At 39.3% G+C, this 22,068-nt stretch overlaps 1 protein-coding gene across 3 annotated transcripts in view; it reads left to right on the forward strand.

Annotated features, from left to right (window-relative positions):
* Positions 1–22,068, forward strand: part of LOC136875738 (lipase 1) — a 141,029-nt gene that overhangs the window by 64,906 nt on the left and 54,055 nt on the right. For all 3 annotated transcript variants that reach the window (XM_068228112.1, XM_067149310.2, XM_068228113.1), the window contains 2 exons: positions 2,115–2,298; positions 12,146–12,260. In XM_068228112.1, the coding sequence (XP_068084213.1) occupies positions 2,115–2,298; positions 12,146–12,260 (299 nt within the window). The remainder of the gene's footprint in view (positions 1–2,114; positions 2,299–12,145; positions 12,261–22,068) is intronic.

A 22,068-nucleotide genomic window follows, 5' to 3' on the forward strand; every position in this document is an offset into this window, starting at 1 on the left:
GCTCACAAATGTGACAAATATTGGACTTTTAAAGTAAAAACTTCATGATTGTTCCGTATTGATTAGAGAAATATACAATATTAAATAGAATGAAAATGTTCTATTCCGAAGGAAACTTAAGAATAGTTGTATGAGAGGCACTACCATAGTTAGACTAAAGTCTGGTCCACCTTGTGCACTCATGTTCTTTAATGGGTAAAAGCACGGTCAAAGCAAGCTTATTCTCACATTACTGCGTACAATTACAGATCGTATGTGTTCACTGACTCATATAAATACACTCGCACACTTATAGTCTACAAAGAAACTAACATTTATCGTTTACTTTCATAAAATTACACAGACTACATACGATAACAACAAACCAAAACATACCCAGATTTCCAACAATTCCGGCTACTCGATTAGCCATCTTTGAACGATCGAGAGTAGCATTAAGGTCTGAGGATTGGAGTCGGTCTTGGTCTGAGTGAAGCATTCAGGTAAGTAAGTACTCGTATGATGTGCATTACTCTCTTTACCCCCCTCCCCTATAATCATGAATGCTGAGGTAGTTCTGAGTTCCGTCCAGAGATCGCGCTACTATCCCCCTTGTTCTCAGATACTGCATAAAGGGAGACCAATGTGGTCTAGCTCTGGGATTATCATTCTTGAATACATCGAGCGAAAGTATTCGAATACTTTTATCAGGACTCGAGAACTTGTAAGAATCAAATTCTTCGACATTTTGGTCTCGAATACTCCCATCACTATCAATAGCTTGAATACTTGATTTATACTTCAGCTAGATCATAATTGTACCTTTCTGTTAAAGTCCATTCTAAAAGGAACATCAAAATACATTAAACCAATTAATCCCGTAATAATTGTTTTAACAACACAATATCTTTCCTTGATTTACTAATCGAGTAAATATTTTATTTTGACCACATGAAAATATTTAATTCTTTTCGTATAATTGTTTCATTTGTTTTTACACATTAGTGTGTTACAAAAAAAGCAGATTTTCTTCTGGAAATTTATGGACTCTTGACGTGTCGCTCAGTCATAAAACAATAGCACGGTTCACTTGCTCTTAAAACATTGAAGTACCGATATTCACACACAGACTTCTCGAAGGGAGTAACATATCCACATCACTGAGACAGATAACCTTATTTGTTATCCCATCCAAGAGATACATGTTATTAAAATGCAAGTGGAAGCAGGAGAAAAAAGTTTACAAGGAAACAAATGCAATCGTAATGCTTACAACGTTAAAAAGAAAAGCAGGTCTGCCAGCATGGTAAACTGGAAAAGTACTTTTACACAACGTGCAAAGCAATTTCTCACTTTGCTGTTCTAATTGCAGAAATGGAAACTCCGCTTTAATTTCGTCAGTAAAAACACACTTTCATTTTGATATTTTTTATTAAACCATCAAGTTACTGGTGACTCTAATCATACTTATACACAGCATAAGCAACAGGCAATGCACAAAGAGACCGGAAACCAAGAACTGCACGTTATGTGAAATCATTAAGCACTACCAACCAAAGAACTTCAAAATTCGTGTCTTGTTCAGTTTTGTTTTTGTTTTTGTTTTTGCTATTTGGTTTACGTCGCACCGACACAGATAGGTCTTATGGCGACGATGGGACAGGAAAGAGCTAGGACTAGGAAGGAAGCGGCCGTGGCCTTTATTAAGGTACAGCCCCAGCATTTGCCTAGTGTGAAAATGGGAAAACACGGAAAACCATGTTCAGGCCTACCGACAGTGGGGTGCGAACCCACTATCTCCCGAATACTGGATACTAGCCGCACTTAAGCGACTGCAGCTATCGAGCTCGGTGTTCAGGTTTTTCATTAATGGGTGTATTTTCTTTACTCTTTGGGTATGACCACCGTGGTTCTCCATTTGGTTGGGCTACACGTCACGCTGTCTCAAAATATACGGGATCATTAATAAAAAAGGGCATAATTTGCGCCACGTATATATTTTATCCGGACAATGGGACACTTCCGAGAAATAAGGGACGATCTCATAAAAATTCATGACGTATGGTCACCCCAGGTTAAACCCTTGAAGAAGCTAGAACGTTTTACTTGTAATTTGATATATTGTCCTATTTCAGCCAGAGAGAGCTGAAAATGATGGTTACCGGATGGAGACTCACCACGTCCAGACAGATGACGGCTACATTCTTGGTCTTCACCGTATCCCTGGAAAGAGAGAGTCCTCCAAACCAGTGCTCCTGCAGCATGGTCAACACTCCATGTCGGATTGCTGGATTGCTTTCGGCCCCAGCCGCTCTCTCGGTAGGTACTCACTAACAGCAGTTTGTCAAGATCAAGCTGCAGGATTAGATCAGGCTTGATGTGGGGCCATGTGTGTATGTGCGTTAATGCATTATCATCTTAATTTCCATCCGTTAAAGGAAGCTGGCACACCACTAAAGGCCAAAAAAGTAATTTTTTAAAAGGAATTTTAGTTAATTGAACCATGTTTAATTTTAGTAATTATATTGATGAAAATCATTTCTACCGAACGAGTTGGCCGTGCGGTTAGGGGTGCGCAGATGTGAACTTTCATTCGGGAGAGTGTGGATTCGAGCCCCACAGTCGGCAGCCTGAAGATGGTTCTCCATGATTCCCCATTTTCACACCAGGCAAATCCTGGCTGGGGCTGAACATTAACTTAAAGGCCACGGCGCTTCCTTCCCAATGCTAGCCCTTTCCTATCCCATCGTCGACATAAGACCTATCTCTGCCGGTACGACGTAAAGCAACTAGTAAAAAAAATCCACAGTTGTAGCCCTTCAAGCAAGCAAATCAATGTTGAAAACGTCCTAGGATATGAACTACGAATTTTTGATAAATAAAATATAATAAATTATAACCTTATATTGTTTTTTTTTTTTTGCTAGTTGCTTTACGTCGCACCGACACAGATAGGTCTTATGGCGACGATGGGACAGGAAAGGTCTAGGAGTGAGAAGGAAGTGGCCGTGGCCTTAATTAAGGTACAGCCCCAGCATTTGCCTGGTGTGAAAATGGGAAACCACGGAAAACCATATTCAGGGCTGCCGACAGTGAGGTTCGAACTCTCGAATACCGGATACTGGCCCCACTTAAGCGACTGCAGCTATCGAGCACGGTTATATATTCTTTATTTACACCTAAAAATTACAATCATTTTCTTGATCATCGTTATCGGGTCCATTAGATTAGCAGTTTGCCCTTTCTTTTTACCACTACGAGCGCTAATGTGAAAACCACGGTAGCTAGAAGAGAGACGGTAGGTGTCACGAGACGGATGCGCAGTGGACTGCCGTGGTCGTGACGTCCCTGGCCCTTCTCTGCCCATCCCTCCCATTACACTACGCGTTGTTTGGCGCGCTAATATCAGTCTCTGATACCTTTGGTGTCAGTGATTTCACTCAAGTAGTGAAGTTCGGTGCATTGTTGTTCGTCTGCGGTCTGCATATTGTTTCTCTAATTCTTTAATTACTTTTGAGACTTCTTAACAGAATCCCTCATCATCCAACAAACAAGTTCAAAAGTGCTTAAGGAAGTAGCTTAGAGGAACAGGATGTTATCCTGAATAAAATATCCGACCTGTTTTCATCAGCAAGAGTTACTGGAAAGACTGACTTACCACCTTTTCAAATAGGCTGTATGGTTTCCATCCGTAGCTTGCAAGGATTATTTCGAAACCTAAAATCTGAAGGATATCAATATCTACTAGCATCGAAATATAATTTTTCTATGATCAGGGGCGTAGGTCGGTTTTATGCCCACCCCCTGCCCTCAACAGTTATCCAGAAAATAAAGTCCCTATTAGTGAGCAAAAGTGCATAATGACATAATTAAAACTGCAAACTGAAACAGGGAAGAGTGTGAAACATTAACTGTAGATGTCCTCGACCTAGTAGACTGTGTTGTTACTAATGACACCATAGAATCAGTCGAAACTAACTTGGAAATTTATGACTCAGAGTTTGAAGACTTTAATTGTATAGTTGACTCATTAATAGATCAGTTTACTGAGCAGCACAATCTCGAAGAATGCTTACATAATGAAAATAAGGACTTACTGAAAACGTTGGCGGGGTATATTGCATACCGAGTTACGAGAAAAAGGAATCACCACTAGCTTCATCTACAAAGGAAAAACTGGGAAATGCATTATTATTATTATTATTATTATTATTATTATTATTATTATTATTATTATTATTATTATTATTATTATTATGAACTCTGACCGGATGGATCTCGGCTTTGTCTAGATGAGGCCTAATGAATCCATCTCTCCAGTGGCTCGACCCTGTTTGCGAACTAGAAAAAGATTTTCCAAGGTTCCACGGAAATAGTCTAAGGATGTGCCCAAGAGTGATGAAGGAACTGATAAAAAAGTGAAGTCGACGACTTCGCTGTTATGTGTTTTGTGAGAACTCGTTCATTTATTAGAATGAAAGAAATGAATCAAAAGAGAGTACTCAAGAGGTCAGTGAATGAAAGCTGGACTACGGACGCGTTGCTGACGCTGCACGGAAAGAATCAAAGAAAGTGAACAAAATTAAGTCCTGAAAGGTAAGCCTGATTTAGCAGTAATGTTATTTTTGTTATGTAGATTTATTATTATTATTATTATTATTATTATTATTATTATTATTATTATTATTATTATTATTATTATTATTATTATTATTATTATTATTATTTGTTAGTAATAAAAAGGCAATAATGTTAGTACAGTACTTACTATTTTCATGGAAAGTAACAACATGCAGTATTTAACCTTGTGTATTTCATTTAGACATTTTCGATTAAGGGGGGAGACCTAGCTTAACACGGGGAAAATAGGCCAATATTCATTCAATTGTTATATATGCTACAAACGTTGTTGAAAAATACTGCACATATCCCAGTATTGGCATGCTTCAGAGCAATCAGAAGCAACTTCAATAATGTCATAATTCTAATTATAACAATTTAAAATGAAATGTTCAAAATTTCCCGCATTTTTTACAATATATCACGGTTTCCTTCATAACTCCCTTACTGTTTCACGGATAATTATGATTTTTTCAGAGTTTCCTCCCATAGTGTTATGCTACAATCTGTACCTCACTCAATCAATCAATAGGATTTAAATTAGATTTTATATAACATCTTTATTTAAAAAAGCTATTAATATTTTCTAGTGCTCGGAATAAAACCGCAACAAAAATCCAAATCACAGTCTATGTTAATGATTGAGGTTCATTTTGTAGTTTGAGGTTTGATACACACTTTAAAAAAGGAAAAGTACGAACATTCTTATAAACTTGGATTTTATAATGGAAAAAGTGATATATTGTTAAAAAGGCGGGAAATTTTGAACATTTTATTTTAAAATATTAAAATTATTAAAATTCTGAAATTATTGAAGTTGTTTTCGGTTACCAGGTAGCATGCCAATACTGGGATATGAGCAGCAATTGTCAACAACAATTTAGCATATTTAATAATCGAATGAATATTAAGTTTTTCTTCTTTGTTAAGCTGGGTCTCCCCCCTTAATATCATTTCTTGATTGTTAAGCTTTGGTTTATTTAATCTGTACGTGTATATGGTACTTACGTAAAAAAAAAAATTCAAGTAATTGGGAACTGTAAATACTAACATTTCCGGTGTATTGAAGCATCTAAAAATGATTTTTAAACTATTCTGGGTTTTAAAGTAGGTCTGCAATATTTACGAAAGCACACAAACAAAATATTAAAAATAATAGTTTTAGGCAACATCTTAGTGGTTTTCGCGAGAAAAGATTATATTACAATGTAAATGTATTTGTGATAAGGAAGATAAGAACGGGCGCTCAACACACTGGTTTGTAGTAAGTTACAGCGCCTGGCAGACGGTCTACGGTCCGCTGACGTCACACGCTCCTGGCCGGCTGCGCGTGACACCTACCGTCTCTCTTCTAGCTGCCGTGGTGAAAACATCCTAGGGATATGAGCTACGGATTTTAGATATTTAAAATATAAAGCATTGTTTTACTTATGCACCACTACGAGCGCTAATGTGAGTCAATACAGAGTTTCAACTCCGTTTGGTGTGGACTTTCTTCAAGAAATCAAACAACGCCTGAGTATTTTGAACCAAGGAACACATCACAGAAAGAATTATGTAAATAAGTTGATTTGGCTAGGATTTGAATAAAAAATAAAACGAGTAAAGAAACAAGCGATTTTAGGCTTTTTTTCCGGAGCTGAATTTAGGCTCAAAGTGATTTTCGAAATTTTCTTTTTAGTTTGGTAGAGCTATCCAAGACTCATAATTTCAACCCCCGCCTGCGGGCCCTTTTAAATTTCTGCGAAATTGAGGAAATTGCTTAATTTTACGTTTTTCGTAATGATTTCATCATTAAAATAGGGGCTGCCTGGCCGAGGCGGTAAAGGCGTGCTCGGTCCGCCCGAAAGGACGTGGGTTCGAATCCCCGTCAGGAAGTCGTAAAATTTAAGAAACGAAATTTCCACTTCCGGAGGTGCATATGGTCCTGAGGTTCACTCAGCCTACACCAAAAATGAGTACCAGGTTAATTCCTGGGGGAAAAGGCGGCCGGGCGTAGAGCTAACCACTGTATCCATCCCGTGCCGAGGTTAACAATGGTGGAAGCCTTTACCTTCCACTCCTCAAAGGGCCTTCAAGGCCTGTACGGAGGTGACTTTGCTTTGCTTTGCATTCAGCATTAAAATATTCAAAACATTCGTTGTGGGTGAACATTTATAGAAGTTTGTGAATGTGTGCATAAAGCTTTATTCTTTCAGTGTGCCAAGATTTTTTTGCTCGTTGCTTTACGTCGACCGACACAGATAGGTCTTATGGCGACGATGGGATAGGAAAGGCCTAGGAGTTAGAAGGAAGCGACCGCGGCCTTATTTAAGGTACAGCGCCTGGTGTGAAAATGGGAAACGACGGAAAACCATCTTCAGGACTGCCGACAGTGGGGTTCGAACCCGTGCCAGTAAATTTACCGACACGAGGCTGACGTAGTTGAGCACCTTCAGATAACACCGGACCGAGTCAGGATCGAACCTGCCAAGTTGGGTTCAGAAGGCCAGCGCCTCAACCGTCTGAGCCACTCAGCCCGGCAGGACATTCATAAAGAAGCATCGCTGCCAAACCGATTCTATAAAAACTTCAACAGTGCCTTCTATGAAAATAATGCCTAATATTTCACTATCTCTTTGGCAAAGTTTTTAGCAACATTTAATAAAACCAGCCAAAGAAGAATATATTTCAATTTGTAAAATATTCAGTTTTTGGCTGTTATTCGATTTGTTTAGCACAACTTTACATTTTCATTCCGTAAATAAATAAAATGATAAACAAATCTGTAAGTGAACAAACAAATAAGTACATAAATAAATAAACAAATAAGTAAGCGAGTGAATAATAACATACGCAAGTAGTTACTAAATAATGAAATAAACCTCTTATTCTCAACAGTGCAGAAGCTAGTGGTGGGAGACAGTTCGCCAATTCCCCTTAAACTTGCTTTGGGCTAACAACCGACTTGACTACGGGCGCAGTTCCATATCCCCCGTCCATTTTCAGTTGCTGTTTAAGACAGACTAATAATGCACTCACAATTCCCACGAAACCCGAGATTCTCGGTTTGACTGCCGTGGCCTTGACTGATGGAGCAGCTGGACCGCATCCACCGCGCACACGGGCAACTCATATTCTGTTCACCACCTATATCAGACATTCACGCCACTAAAATCCATATGCTAAACGAATCAGACACACAGTGACTCGCATAATTATTCGGACACACATGATTGATTACATTTTCCTTTGTATTAGTGATTTCAGTAATAATAAATCACTGATATAAATTGAATATAAGTTTCTGCAAGAAATATCAAAACTAAACGTCCATCATTCTTCTAATGAGCACTGTTAATGAAAATATAATAATTAGAAAACAAAATAAAACCAAAACCACTATTGCACAAAATTATTCGGACACTTTCCTTTTTTACTTATGTTCCTAAAGTTTCAGGGCCTGGTTGTCTTTCCTTTCATTTTAATTACTTCCCTGAGTCGATTTGGCATGCTCTCCACTGATTTCCGGGTGTAATCGGGAGATATCTTCTGCCACTCTTCTTGAAGTCGGCTTTTCAGCTGTTCTGTAGATGTGATTGTTGTTTTTCTTATTTCTTTATCAAGTTTGTCCCAAAGGTTCTCAGTCGCATTCAAGTCCGGTGATTAAGGGGGAGGATGAAGCACCTTTGGGCAATTATACAATAAGCACATCCTTACATTCCAGGTCATATGCTTTGGGTCGTTATCTTGATAAAACTTAAAATGTTCACCAATCCCCATCTTTTCGGCACTATTTTTCATATTGTCCCTCTGTATTCTAAGGTATTGAAAGTGGTCAATTTTACCTTCAATAAAAACCAGTTCACCAACTCCATTCGTCGACATGCACCCCCACACTATTACATGCCCACCGCCATCCTTCACGGTTGCTTTCAGATTTTTCTCTTAAAGCTCAGTATTAGGACGCCGCCAAACTGTTATCCTCTCATCAGACTGAAATATGTTAAATCTACTCTCATCAGCAAATATAACGTCATTCCACCACTCATTGTCTTCTCTAACATGCTTTTTAGCAAACAGCATTCTCTTTCTTCAATTTATTTGATTTATGAAGGGCTTCTTTCTGCAATACGACCGTGAAAGTTTTCTCTTCTGAGCAATCTCCAAATTGTTTAGGGATGCACTTTCTTTTTGGTGTCTGCGGCAATCTCCGTGACGAGTTTTGGAGCACTTTACTTGCGTTCTTTTTTTGTCTTTCTGGTGATATAACTCCCTTCTCTCACAGTGAAAGTTCTTGGATGTCCCGTATGTGGTAGATGTTCAGTCCTATCTTCCTCCCGGAATCTTATGATAATAGCAGAGACTGTACTTTTCTTCATTTGTAACATTTCAGCAAATTGACGACTTTTACCTTTGGCTCGGTGGAAAAATTACTAGCTGTCGCTGTTCGATTGTGCTCTATCTTCCTCTGCGGCCCATTTTCTCTTAAGTTGTACACAGTACTCTAACTCACTGAGTGTTTATGTTCATACTGTACGTGGCTCTTCTATACACGAGCTCTACATAGCAACTGACTTGTGTCCGAATAATTTTGTTGAAGCACGTTAACACCGTTCTGAGGTTCCAGGGTCACTGGTTCTCTTCTGTTAACTAAAAGTACACATTTCAACGCCGTGTTGAATCTGTAAAACTGGGTTCTGTCAGAAACTAGTTTGCGTGCACAATATTTTCTCTGAAATATAGGGACAGTGTGTAGCAAAGGCTATAATTACTAACGTGTCCGAATAATTATGTGAGTCACTGTATAGTGCTTCTTGTTTACAAGAAACTTAGAAACAACACTGTATTATTACTTTGCCATAACATTTTAATATATTATTTTTATATCATTTCAAGAGCTTGTTGTTGTGTACTTTGTAAATCCGAATTACAGTTTACCTGATGAAATGCATATGTCTACACTTGTCCACTTTCTACTGTATTCAGAATCTGAAAAAATGAAGATAATGTGTCTATTGGAGTTGTCATTATTATTAATGATGTGTTGTGGAAAATCGGTTACGGGCCTTACCTAAACCCCATAAAACGATTAAGAGGGTGGAAACTGCAGCTAGGTTAAGAAACAACTCCTTCATACTAATTTGAAAATAACTAATGTAATATAACATAATTCATGTAGATGCGTTTAGTCAGTTCACACAGAACAAACAAACAATCACAATAATCAACCCTTTCTTCAATAACAAAATACTCTAATGATCTCCTTAGCTTGAACATAAAAACACAAGTAGAGAACTTGCTTTGTAAGGATATATTGGTACTACCAGCACCACTCTTCGTCGACTAACGCACAAATTGAACAGACGTCATCTTTCTGACGTGCAAACACGCCTCCTGAATTTCGTTTATTTGATACAACTCTTTCTTGGAGTTGCGATTTCATTTTCCGCCATTGAAATACTTGACTACGCTTATCGAATGCAATTTTGAAGACAATAGATCAATGCTATATTTTTTTGCTATTGGCCTTACGTCGCACCGACACAGATATGTCTTATGGCGACGATGGGACAGGAAAGGGCTAGGACTGGGAAGGAAGCGGCCCTGGCCTTAATTAAGGTACAGCCCCAGCATTTTCCTGGTGTGAAAATGGGACACCACGGAAAACCATCTTCAGGGCTGCCGACAGTAGGGTTCGAACCTACTATCTCCCGAATACTGAACACATGAATGTTTTTATTTCACAAACGGTATGGTTTACTCAGACACATGTTATATTTTTATTTTATACCCAATTGATTGCAGAGATTTATCAATTAGTAATTGTCCTATGACAAAAAGGGAACTATAATGATAGTTATGTGAAAAATATGCATTTTTGCATTAAAAACGTTAATATGCATTTTCTCTAGTAATACTCAATTATACGCACTATCAAATACCGAGCATATTGTCTGCGAAAGTGTGGCTTACTTACTGCAATACCTTTAAATATAATACAGTCGGAAACAAAAGTCAACATACGCCCACTTATTCCATTTTTTTGGACAACCCTGGTGCATGTTGATTGTTTTGACTTGCGCTTGTGACGTCCTTCCAAACACTGAATACGTCTGTCCTTTATTTCAGTGTGATAGAAAGGAAAAAGCACGGATAAAACCTAATAAAAGCCTCCAAAAGAAAAATCTTGTTCCACTGGTCAAACATGGAGATGGGAACATTCTTGTTTGGGGTTGCATGTCTGGTGCTGCGATAGACAACAGAGTGTTTATTGAATATAAAAGATAAATGGGAGTATCTGTACACATTCGAGGTAAATCTTTGTTGAAAAACGGGTACTACAGGGTCATTCAGCAAGGTAGCGACCCAATATTCCGGTGCAATAGTGAAAAATTGGCTGCTTTAAAATGTTCCCATGCAATTTAATTCACCTCCTGACCCTTAACCTTGTTGAACACCTTTGAGAAGAACACCAAAATGGATTAGGAAATATTCCATCAAGAAGGGAGATTTGAAACTTGCCATAAGAACATAGTGGAACAAAATTTCACCAACCGAGCTCGATAGCTGCAGTCGCTTACGTGCGGCCAGTATCCAGAATTCGGGAGATATTAGGTTCGAACTACACTAATAGGGTTTTCCGCGGTTTCCCATTTTCACACCAGGCAAATGCTGGGGATGTACCTTAATTAAGGCCACGGCTGCTTTCTTCCCGCTCCTACTTCTTTCCTGTCCAATAGTCGCAATTAGACCTATCTGTGTCGGTGCGACGTAAAGCCACTTACAAAAATGAAATTCACCAGAAGTCCCCAAAAACCCAATGGATTCGATGAAACCTGCGTTTGGAAGCTGTATTAGCTGCAACACGTGGAAACAAAATATACTGAACCTAATTTGAGAGCGAAAAACGTTTGAGTGTATGTTCACTTCTGTTCCTGAACATTTGTCTCGTTTCAGAAATGGACGATACGCCTGCATGGCGTTCATGTAGTTCTACACTCGGTTATGAATGCCATAAAGTATCTACAAAACCACTAACCGAATGGCACTACAGCCCTTGAAGGGCCTTGCCCTACCAAGCGGCCGCTGCTCAGCCCTAAGGCCTGCAGATTCCGAGGTGTCGTGTGGTCAGCACGACGAATCCTCTCGGCCGTTATACTTGGCTTTCTACTCCGGGGCCGCTATCTCGCTGTCCGATATCTTTTCAGTTCTAATCATGTAGGCTGAGTGGGCCTCGAACCAGCCCTCAGATCCAGGTAAAAATCCCTGAGACCTGGCCGGAAATCGAACACGGAGGCTCCGGGTAAGATGCACGCACGCTACCCCTACACCACGGGGCCAGCAAAGTATCCACAAGTCTATCATTTTATTTTGTAAGTGTAGGTAAGTAACGTGTTCTGTTTTGATTACATTTACATGCAATTTTGAAATGTATGTAGACTTTCGTTTCCGACTGTTCAATAAAATTCCGAGCTCTAGTCATAAGGTATTGCGGGCACTTATTCTGTATACCAGTATGTTCGTGTGTCCAAGTGATCTTAATATAAAACCATCTCTTTTACAGCCTACCAGTTGGCGGACAAGGGGTATGACGTATGGCTGGGCAATATTAGAGGAAATATATACTCTAAGGACCATACTACTCTAAACCCTTCAGACTCAGCATTCTGGAATTTCAGGTAACTACCGAAAGCATGGACTGGTTTTTAAATCCTTCCTACACAGTCCTTGCAATTGCCTTCTTTACACTGGAAGAGACGAGTGGAAACTGGTCTGTTTGTGTACTGCACTCAGGAGGAAAAAGTAACTTCAATATTCGTACGTTCATTGTGATGCAAGCTTCCCCCGTGATCAAGCAGCAACTGCTACACCGGAGAAGAATCTTTGGCTAATATTAGGTTGATACAACTTTCGGTCAGACTTTTGTTGCTCTATTCGCTGTAGCTCACTGTTATAGACCACACTGAATGAATTTCTGTTTGGAATATCAAGTTTCATATTCCCCTCACATTCTTCGAGATTCAAAGACTATCGCCATGTTCCCTACATTCAGTATAACATACAGCATTCAACGGTCCTTTCAAATCCGTCTCCCAACTATTTTATTTTTAATATGAACAAGAAACTTGGGCTTAACATATCATCAAGTAAAGATATATTCCAAGACCGGGTACATACAATGTGTGTTTTTTTTTTTTGGACAATTTTCTTTACGTCACACCGACACAGTTAGGTCTTATGGCGACGATGGGATAGGAAGGGCTTATGAGTGGGAAGGAAGAGGCCGTGGCTTTAATTAAGTTACTGACCCAGCCAGCATTTGCCTGGTGTGAAAATGGGAAACTATGGAAGACAATATTCAGGGCTGCCGATAGTGGGGATCGAAGCCACTAACTCTCGAATGCAAGCTCAAAGTTGCGCAACCCTAACTGCATGACCATTTCTTAAAGAAAAGGTAATGATGCTAATGTTTATGGCTTTACGTCCGACTAATTACTTCTGCGGGTTTTGGAGACGCTGAGGTGCCGGAATTTAGTCCCGCAGGAGATCTTTTACGTGCCAGCAAATCTACCGACATCAGGCTGACGTTCAAATACACCGGACTGAGTCATCATCGAACTTGCCAAGTTGGGGCCAGACGGCCAGCACTCTACCGTCAGAGTCACTCAGCCCCCGGCTAAAGAAGAAGTTAATGTGAAGTGATTTGCCACCATAATTTATTTTATTTTACATTTTATGGCCTACATTGAACCACTCTAGTCAATTATACAAAGGATTTCTTGATTTCTTATCAGCCCAATATTGGCTGAATGGTCAGCGTACTGGCCTTCGGTTCAGAGGGTCCCGGGTTCGATTCCCGGCCGAGTAGAGGATTTTAACGTTAATAGGTTAATTCCAATGGCCCGGGGGCTGAATATTTGTGCTGCCCCCAAAATCCCTGCAACTCTCACACCACAATAACACGCAGTTACCTACACATGGCAGATGCCACCCACCCTCATTGGAGGATCTGTCTTACCAGGGCTGCACTCGGCTAGAAATAGCTACACGTAATTATTATTATTAGTCCAATATTTTTTTTCATTCTGAGAGATGCTGCCTTTCTTTGTTCTGTTGAAAATACCCTCCCATTAAACCTTTAATTGATAGTGGTCTGTAGCCTGCTGTATGAGTCTTGAAGTACCTTAATTTTTCTGTTTTGTTTTTGACATCGTCTATTGTTATTTGTAGTTTTTTTTAATGAAAATGAAAACCTACAACCTGTTTTCCAGTCATTGACCGGGTCAGGGATGTAATGAATGAATCATATATAGGCTATTAGTACGATGGGGTCGCCACTCCCAAAGTGATTTAGTAATGACTGATAGATGCTATGAAATGAGAATGGAGAGTGTTGCTAGAATGAAAGATGACAGGGAAAACCGGAGTACACGGAGAAAAACCTGTCCCGCCTCTGCTTTGTCCAGCACAAATCTCGCATGGAGTGACCGGGATTTGAACCACGGTATCCAGCGGTGAGAGGCCGACGCGCTGCCGTCTGAGCCATGGAGGCTCAATGGTTTTTTTATATCATCCTTAATTTCCGTGATCCATTTAATCCTGGTGTTGCTATTCATATTTTTTCAATTATTCTTCTCCTAATCCTGGTGTCAGGTGTTCTGATAAGATGCCCAAAGGTTGATATACGTTTTTACCTAATCGTGCCCAATACTGGTTCAATTCCCTTATAAAGTGTTTTATTTGATGCTATTCTCCATTGTCCGTTAACTTGATAATGTTTATTTATGCATGTTCTAATTATTCTTCTTTCTGCCTTAAGTATGTTGTTTATTTCAGTATTAGAGGCTTTTAAAATGGGTTCACTAGCATAAGTTATTTCTGGTTGTGTCTTCTTCTTCTACTTCTTCTTCTTCTTTCTTAATCTGTTTATCGTCCAGGGTTGGCTTTTCCCTAGGACTTAGCGAGGGATCCCACCTCTACCGCCTCAAGGGCAGTATCCTGGATCTTCAGACATCGGGCCGGGGATAGAACTGGGGAGAATGACCAGTACCTCACCCAGGCGGCCTCACCTGCAATACTGAACAGGGGCCTTGGTGGGGGATGGGAGGATTGGAAGGGATAGACAAGGAAGAGGGAAGGAAGCGGCCGTGGCCTTAAGTTAGGTACCATCCCGGCATTTGCCTGGAGGAGAAGTGCGGAATCACGGAAAACCACTTCCAGGATGGCTGAGGTGGGAATCGAACCCACCTCTACTCAGTTGACCTCCCGAGGCTGAGTTGACCCCGTTCCAGCCCTCGTACCACTTTTAAAATTTCGTGACAGAGCCGGGAATCGAACCCGGGCCTCCGGGGGCTGGTAGCCAATCACACTAACCACTACAGCACAGAGGCGGACTCTGGCTGTGTCACTGTTTTATGTCTTAATTTTGCTGCTATCGATAAGATTTTTTAATTGTATGTAGTCTTAGTAATTTAATTTGTTTTGTTTTATGTATTTATTCTGTTATATCAAGCTGGTTTCTCATTAATATGATAAGTTATGATTTCTCCTAAATACATAAATTTATCAACTATTTTTTGCCCATCAATTATAATTTTATTTACCAGTGGGGGCTATGTAAACATAATCTCAGTTTTTGAAAGGATAATGTAAGACGTATTCTTGTGCTGTAGAGATTTAATTTGGTGTCGAGTTTCCTAAATATTGTTGGACAATAGAGCAAGGTCATCAGCAAATCCTAAACAGTTTAAACTTAAATTTTGTTCGGAGCTTCCAAATTTTATGTTCTTTGGGTTGACCTTGTATTATAAATTTTAAGTCACAATTAAATAGTAATGGCCATAAACAGTCTCCTTGTCAAAAGCTGCGTGCGTTCACTGTGATGCAAAGTCGAGCTTCCTCGTGATCAAGCACCAACTGCTACACCGGAGAAGAATCTTTGGCTAATATTATTCTCAAGTCGAAAACATACAAATTTACAGTTAATGTACAAGTCAGTCTGAAGTAAATAAAACATGGTCTGAGATCTTCATATTACACATGACCAGTATTTTGCAATGACCAATGCACTCGGAGTGGCTTGCAGGATATCATCTTCTGTACAAGATTTTGGACACAAAGGGCACTGAAACATGTAGTTCGTGGTTTGTCCCTGTTCACATTACACCGTATCACTTGTACTGAATCTCCATTTCTTCAGGTTATCCCAGGATCTTTCCACTTCTGTTCAGGGACGTCCACACCAGACAGCTTTCATTATGTCCAGGTGGTAACTGATCAGCTGCTGGCATCCATCCGCGAAGGTGAGAGGTCTTCTTCTTCCACATCTCCTGCCTTGCCTTTTCTGGTGAGACGCTAAGCACCAAAGATGACCTCAGGAAGCTCTTCCTGGATTTCTACCGTTTCTGAGGAGGATTATCAATGAATCAGTCACAACTGATTTGCATTTAGGGCAGTCGTCCAGGTGGCAGATTCTCTATCTGTTGTTTACGTAGTATGTTCTTAAATAATACGAAGAACTTGGAAATTTATTGAACATCTCCATTGATAAGTTATTCCGACCTCTAACTCCTCTTCCTATAAACGAATATTTGCCCCAATTTGTCCTCTTGAATTCCAGCTATATCTTCATATTTTTTATTGTCAACAAACTATACTACAATACATATAATGCAAATATCAATATACTTCAAAATGAGATGATTCGGAAACAACAAACACATGCAGTCTGAGATTCAAAGACTAGGTGGGGTAAGACTGATAACTGACACGATACACTGTACAATAATTGTGGTAAATGAGCAAAAACTTTCATCAAATACACACGCCCTGTATACTAATCACAAGATACCAAACAACCATGCGTCACTTCAACAGAGACAACGTACAGACTTGTTTACAACTGTTGAAGGCCGCCTTTTAAATGACACTTCTTATGACAGAGATGAGAAATTTTACAGTAGGAACTATTAACACAAGTGCGTTGTTAGATGACTGCTACAAGTTTATTAATATACTCCCCACTATATAGCTTCTTCTGCGGGGGTGGGCGGGGGGGGGGGGGGGTGCGAGGGCGTTGTGTACACTGACACTGATTTCTGCAAATAACTCTTGTTGGGTGAATGGTCTCTTGGCTGGTAACACACAATGTACATAACTGCCTAACAGGAGCACTACAGTATTATTTAGCTGAGCTGGTTTCAAGATAAAGGTAGGTCGAATAGACCACTGAGGGGCAATGTAGATCTTGGGCTTATTGATAACGTAATTAAGTTTAATTTTGAAGTACCTCCACACCTGTTGTGTGACGTTACATTGCGTCAATCTATGCTGAATTGTATCCCTAGGAGCTCGGCAAAACCCACAGGCGTCGTTTTCCTGCATATGGATGCGATGGAGTTTGCTATTTGTAGGAATGATATCATTTATTACCTTATACCAAGTATCACATATTGTTTGAGGGAGAATGCGATTTGATATGTTCCTCCAGACTCTAGACCAGTTTGTTAACAGCGCTGTCCGAACTATTGTCGGGGCTTGATACTGCTGTGTATGTATATACTTATAAAGTTTCTTCGTTGTTATGTCCGGAGATAAGAGGAGATCATGTTGAACGTAGCTCATCTCACAGCGCATATACTGTGCATGTGGCGCGTGGTGGTGGATTTCATAAAATGCTGGCGGGTTCTTAATCTCTTCAGGGTTACACCATTCCATTAAGAAGTCATTGGAGCGAACGTTTCCTGCTGCTTGCATCATTCTGAGATTCCGTAACATGAATAGCACTTTACTTTTAAGCTGTACATCAATAAGACCAAGACCTCCTTCTGATGTAGCTAACATGAGTGCAGATCTTGCGATGCGGAAAAGTGATCCTTGCCAGAGATACCAGCCTACTGCTGAAGCTATACGATACCAACTACTCTTGGCATTGGTAAAATTTGGATTAAATACCAGATTTTGCTTAGACCATACATATTGACATATTGCACCCGTTGTTATAACACCATGAATTTATATTTAACTTGTTGCAGGATATTTTTCACTTATACAAGTGCAGGGGACCAATTTTTCCGAATCATCTGATGAATGCTATTATAGAACAGGATAACGAGCATCTCAATCTCATCAGTGATCTTGATCCATGAGGCCCTGCTTCGATGCCCTACTGCATAGTTTTAGTTTTTTGGAAGTTGAGGTGTGCACCGGAATATTGTCAATAAGTGTCTAGCTCGGTGAAAACATGCTGGTGGTCAGCATTGCGATCCATAATGAGTGTGATATGAGGCAAAGATGTCGATCATACCGGGAGTGAAGGTGCGTGATACATTGGTAATAAAGGGTTCCAAGGAGAGAACAAAAAGCATCATTGATAAAGGACAACCTTGCCGTACGCCTCGTTTAAGGGTTTGAAAGATAACCGTTAACAGTAATTTTAGAAGAACCGCCAGTCAGTATCTTACCTATCAGAGTTGTAAAAGGCATAGTGAATCCTAATGCTTTGAACACTTCGATCAGATTGATAGATAGATAACATTTTGCTTCCTGCGAAGAAATTAATATGCGTGGTCAAAGTCCAAAGAGATCAGCTGTCTCCGTTTATTCTCTACAAGTGACCTATTAATTATATCGCGAATTGCACAGACGGTGTTCAAAATGCTTCGACCCTGAACAGCTCCTGATTTTTGGCTGGATGTTACATCTGCTAAGAAATTATTGAGCCGTTGTTTCAAGCATCGAGTGAGTAACTTGTAATCAAAGTTGAGGAGTGTGATAGGTCTAAAGTCAGCTCTAGTCGTTGGTTTTCCTTTCTTGGGTATTAGAACTATTTGACCTTCCTTCAACTTTTCGATGTTCCTTCCAGGTTGCAGGGCGGTGTTGAGTATCAGTACAATTTCGTCTTTTATGATTGACCAGAACTGTACATAGAATTCCTTCCCCAGACCATCTATTCCTGGTGATTTATGTGACGCGCTCTGCTTGATTGCTCGATAAATTTCTTCTTCCGTTAACTCAGCCAGCAGACTCTCTTGGTCACGGTGCTGAATCCTTCCACGTATTCCATCGAAAAACGTGTGTCGGTGATCAATATGTGTTACTTCGCCTCATCCATACAAGTCTTGAAAGATGTTTTCAAGTATTTCTTGTATCTTTGGGTGGTCTTGAACAATTTGTACGTCCTGGGTAGTAAGCTGATGGATATATTTCTGCCGACCCCTGCGACATTCTCGAAGTAAGTGATATATGGAAGGCGCCTCGTCGCTGTTATAATGTTTGTCTTGAGCGCGGATTTTCAAACCTTCTTGGTGTCTTCTGTGCAGTGTTAAAAGCTGACCTCGTAGCTGCTTGATTCGCTGGTACGTTTGCGGGTTGGTAGGATCTTCAGTACAGAGCTGACGTAAACCTCTGTAATAAAAGTCCGTAGTCTGGTTGAGCATCCAGCGACGTTTAGAACTGTATGCCTTCAATAACCCTATTGTTCGAGGTTTGGCCTATAACAACCACCAACCTAACATATCGTGATATCTGTGTATATGCCGTTTCCATCTGGCCCATTCAGTGGAGAATTGGTCCTGTAACTCCTCTTCCCTCAAAATATTGCAGTTTAATTTCCATGTACCTCTTCCACGGGCCGGTCCCATAGCCGGCTGTCGTATCTTACAAATATAAGCACTGTGATTTGAAAATTCCACCGGGCATAAATCAACTTCGCGTAGCTCTCCTTGTAAATAGGGACTTATGTAAATCCGGTCCAAGCGGTATGCTCCCGTGTGGTAAATATATATATATATATATATATATATATATATATATATATCCAGGGCAGTGAGGTTTCTTCGGTTCCCACGTGTAAACCTGTATCAGCGCAGCTAAGACAGGGCAGCCCTGAAAGTGACCTGTTTAGTCTTTAGGCGAAATTACGGCATTGAAATCGCCTCCGAGGATCATATTACCGTTGTAATGTTGAAGAAGGGTTAAGATGTCTGTCGTAAAGAAGATCCGGCTTTCGAGTCTGGCGTTCGAGCTTGATGATGCATAAATATTCACTATCAGTAGGTCGTTAATACGAATACTAATACCGCGGGAGTTGAGAAGCAGAATAGTATCTGTATATTGAATGTTGTCTTTGATATTGGCCCCATCATGCCGGCCTCAGCTCGCCGGTGAGCGAGAGTCTCAGAGGTAGACCATTCGCTTATCGGCTGTGCAGAAAATTTTAAAGGCAGGAATAGATGAAGGACTAGCGACAAATGAAAAGAAGCTAAAATAGGTTTATACATTTATTAAAAACTATCACTCTTCCAATAAACAATTAAATTTACAAAATCTGGGACTAATTCTTGAAAATCTCTTCTCCTCGTGCTATCGTCTATAAGGAATCTTGATCAAATTAAAGCTCAACGAACGTTCTTGTGTGTAATAATAATAATAGGGATCATTAATTTACTATAAACTGGATTGAAAATCAAAATACTATCTGGTATCACTCTCTCCAATAATGATAATTAAATTGCTTAAATTAAAATATTCCTTCTGGATCTCACTTAATTCTGCAAGAAAATATTCATTTTCTTTCCCTTATTAAAATTATTGAAAAATGTTTAATTCAAGAAATTGTGGTTAATAAGTCTTCCGTAGACTTTCCCTTCATCAATCCATTCATTTTTATAATTATTAAGTGACTTAACTTCTCATAATTAATTCTTATTTGATCTCATATCAACCTAAACGTTACTCGCTGTTATGCAATAAGTGACTGTACAATAACTAAAAATTCAGCCTCGTGACATCAATCCACGGATGTTGCCTTCTCTTATTCAATTTATTTTAGTGAATTAGATCCTAATCTACCTTAAATTATAATAAAATCTTCTAAAGATTCATAATTCATCAAATCACGGACACGCGAAAATAACGTAATTCGGTCAAAATTTGACGCGCGCAGTGGAGAACATCATCATAAAACCATTCAAGAAAATTCACAAAACACAGAATATAATCAAATCACACATCACACATTCAACATAGGTACACGACAATATTAAAATATTATTTACACGAACACTAACCCATTATTATTAAATTTTGGATTTATTCCAAATTAGGGAAATCATTCTCTAGATGACAATATCATGTATATTCTAGGTATCGATCTAGGACGTGATAGAGTTGAGGTTATCACTTTTATGCAGAAATTAATTATACAACGATGTTCAAGGGAATCCTTTAAATAGAAATCACTCAAAATAAGCAAGTAAAATACCTACAGCACAGGTCAAAATATTAGAATACGCGCTTACGGTACATGAGTTGCGGCATTTATTCTTATTCTCCTACTATATCGTGGCTCTCGATTAATCTGTACTCAAGCTCGAAGAAATCATGTCCAGTGACATATTTCTTCCAAAAATGACTCTAATGGATGCATAAATTATCACACAAAATATAATGTCCATCTGCAAGTCATAATCAAATTAATAGCACAGTAAAATATACGTATAATTCATCATTACTCCGTCTGGAGGATGCCATGTTCCAGGCCTACTTTACATAAAGTGAGCACACGATAATTCTTTCCAAGAACAAACCAACATTAAACCCATGACCTTATTCAAATTTTAGCCCGTAATTAGGTTTAATTATTTTTACTCATTATTATTATTATATTTATTGACCGTGCCTAATCACACCTGCAAAGCTATCGTACGGAATTATTCAGATGACTCTAAACGAACTAAAGTCCACAGAAATGTCGTATAATCGTAGAATGAAATTTGACACTTAGAAAAACACTAGAACACTGTCCTAATCTGTCTCAATTAATTTTCAAACTATTTCAAAATCATTCAAGATTAACGCGGAGGTCATTTACTTTTATTTCTCCTCCCGTCTAAAATTTTTAAGACAGTTGAGGTCTCTCTCGATGACATTCACTCTTATCTCGAACTAATAGAACCGAATACACATTCATTCCAGAGCACAAACTACCTCCCACCGAGGAAAGAAGAATGAAAAGTCAAACTACTGCTAAGCTAATATAAAATCTAAATGAATAAGGTAAGGCTACGTTTTACAGACATTTTACAGAAAGATAGAAAGATGAATTCTTAAAGAATACTCATGTGTCTGGTGTTAACTGGATTCTGGCTGATGACCTAGTACGTGGTCACATCACCTTCCATCGAACAAAGTCTTGCCCATGTCCGACGCCTTACATAATTAGTGACTCATGGAGGAGATGAAGGTGCACAGGAAACAGTAGGATTCATCTCGGAAAGGGATAGCCATCTTGAAGCGAGCTCGAACCAACGACCTTCCTTCTTCTGAGTTCTCGTAGAAAAGCTGAAACTAATAAAAGTCTTAGCAATAGTCCAGGATACACACGCGATGTTTAATAATTTAGAGATGGACACTTATCTTATGACAGTCATAAATAAATCGTAGAGAAGTTTTTCAAATGCCTGAATTGCAGTTTATTCAGTCCTC

The sequence above is a fragment of the Anabrus simplex genome, chromosome 6 (assembly GCF_040414725.1).
Source record: "Anabrus simplex isolate iqAnaSimp1 chromosome 6, ASM4041472v1, whole genome shotgun sequence".
Classification (NCBI taxonomy): Eukaryota; Metazoa; Arthropoda; class Insecta; order Orthoptera; family Tettigoniidae; genus Anabrus; species Anabrus simplex.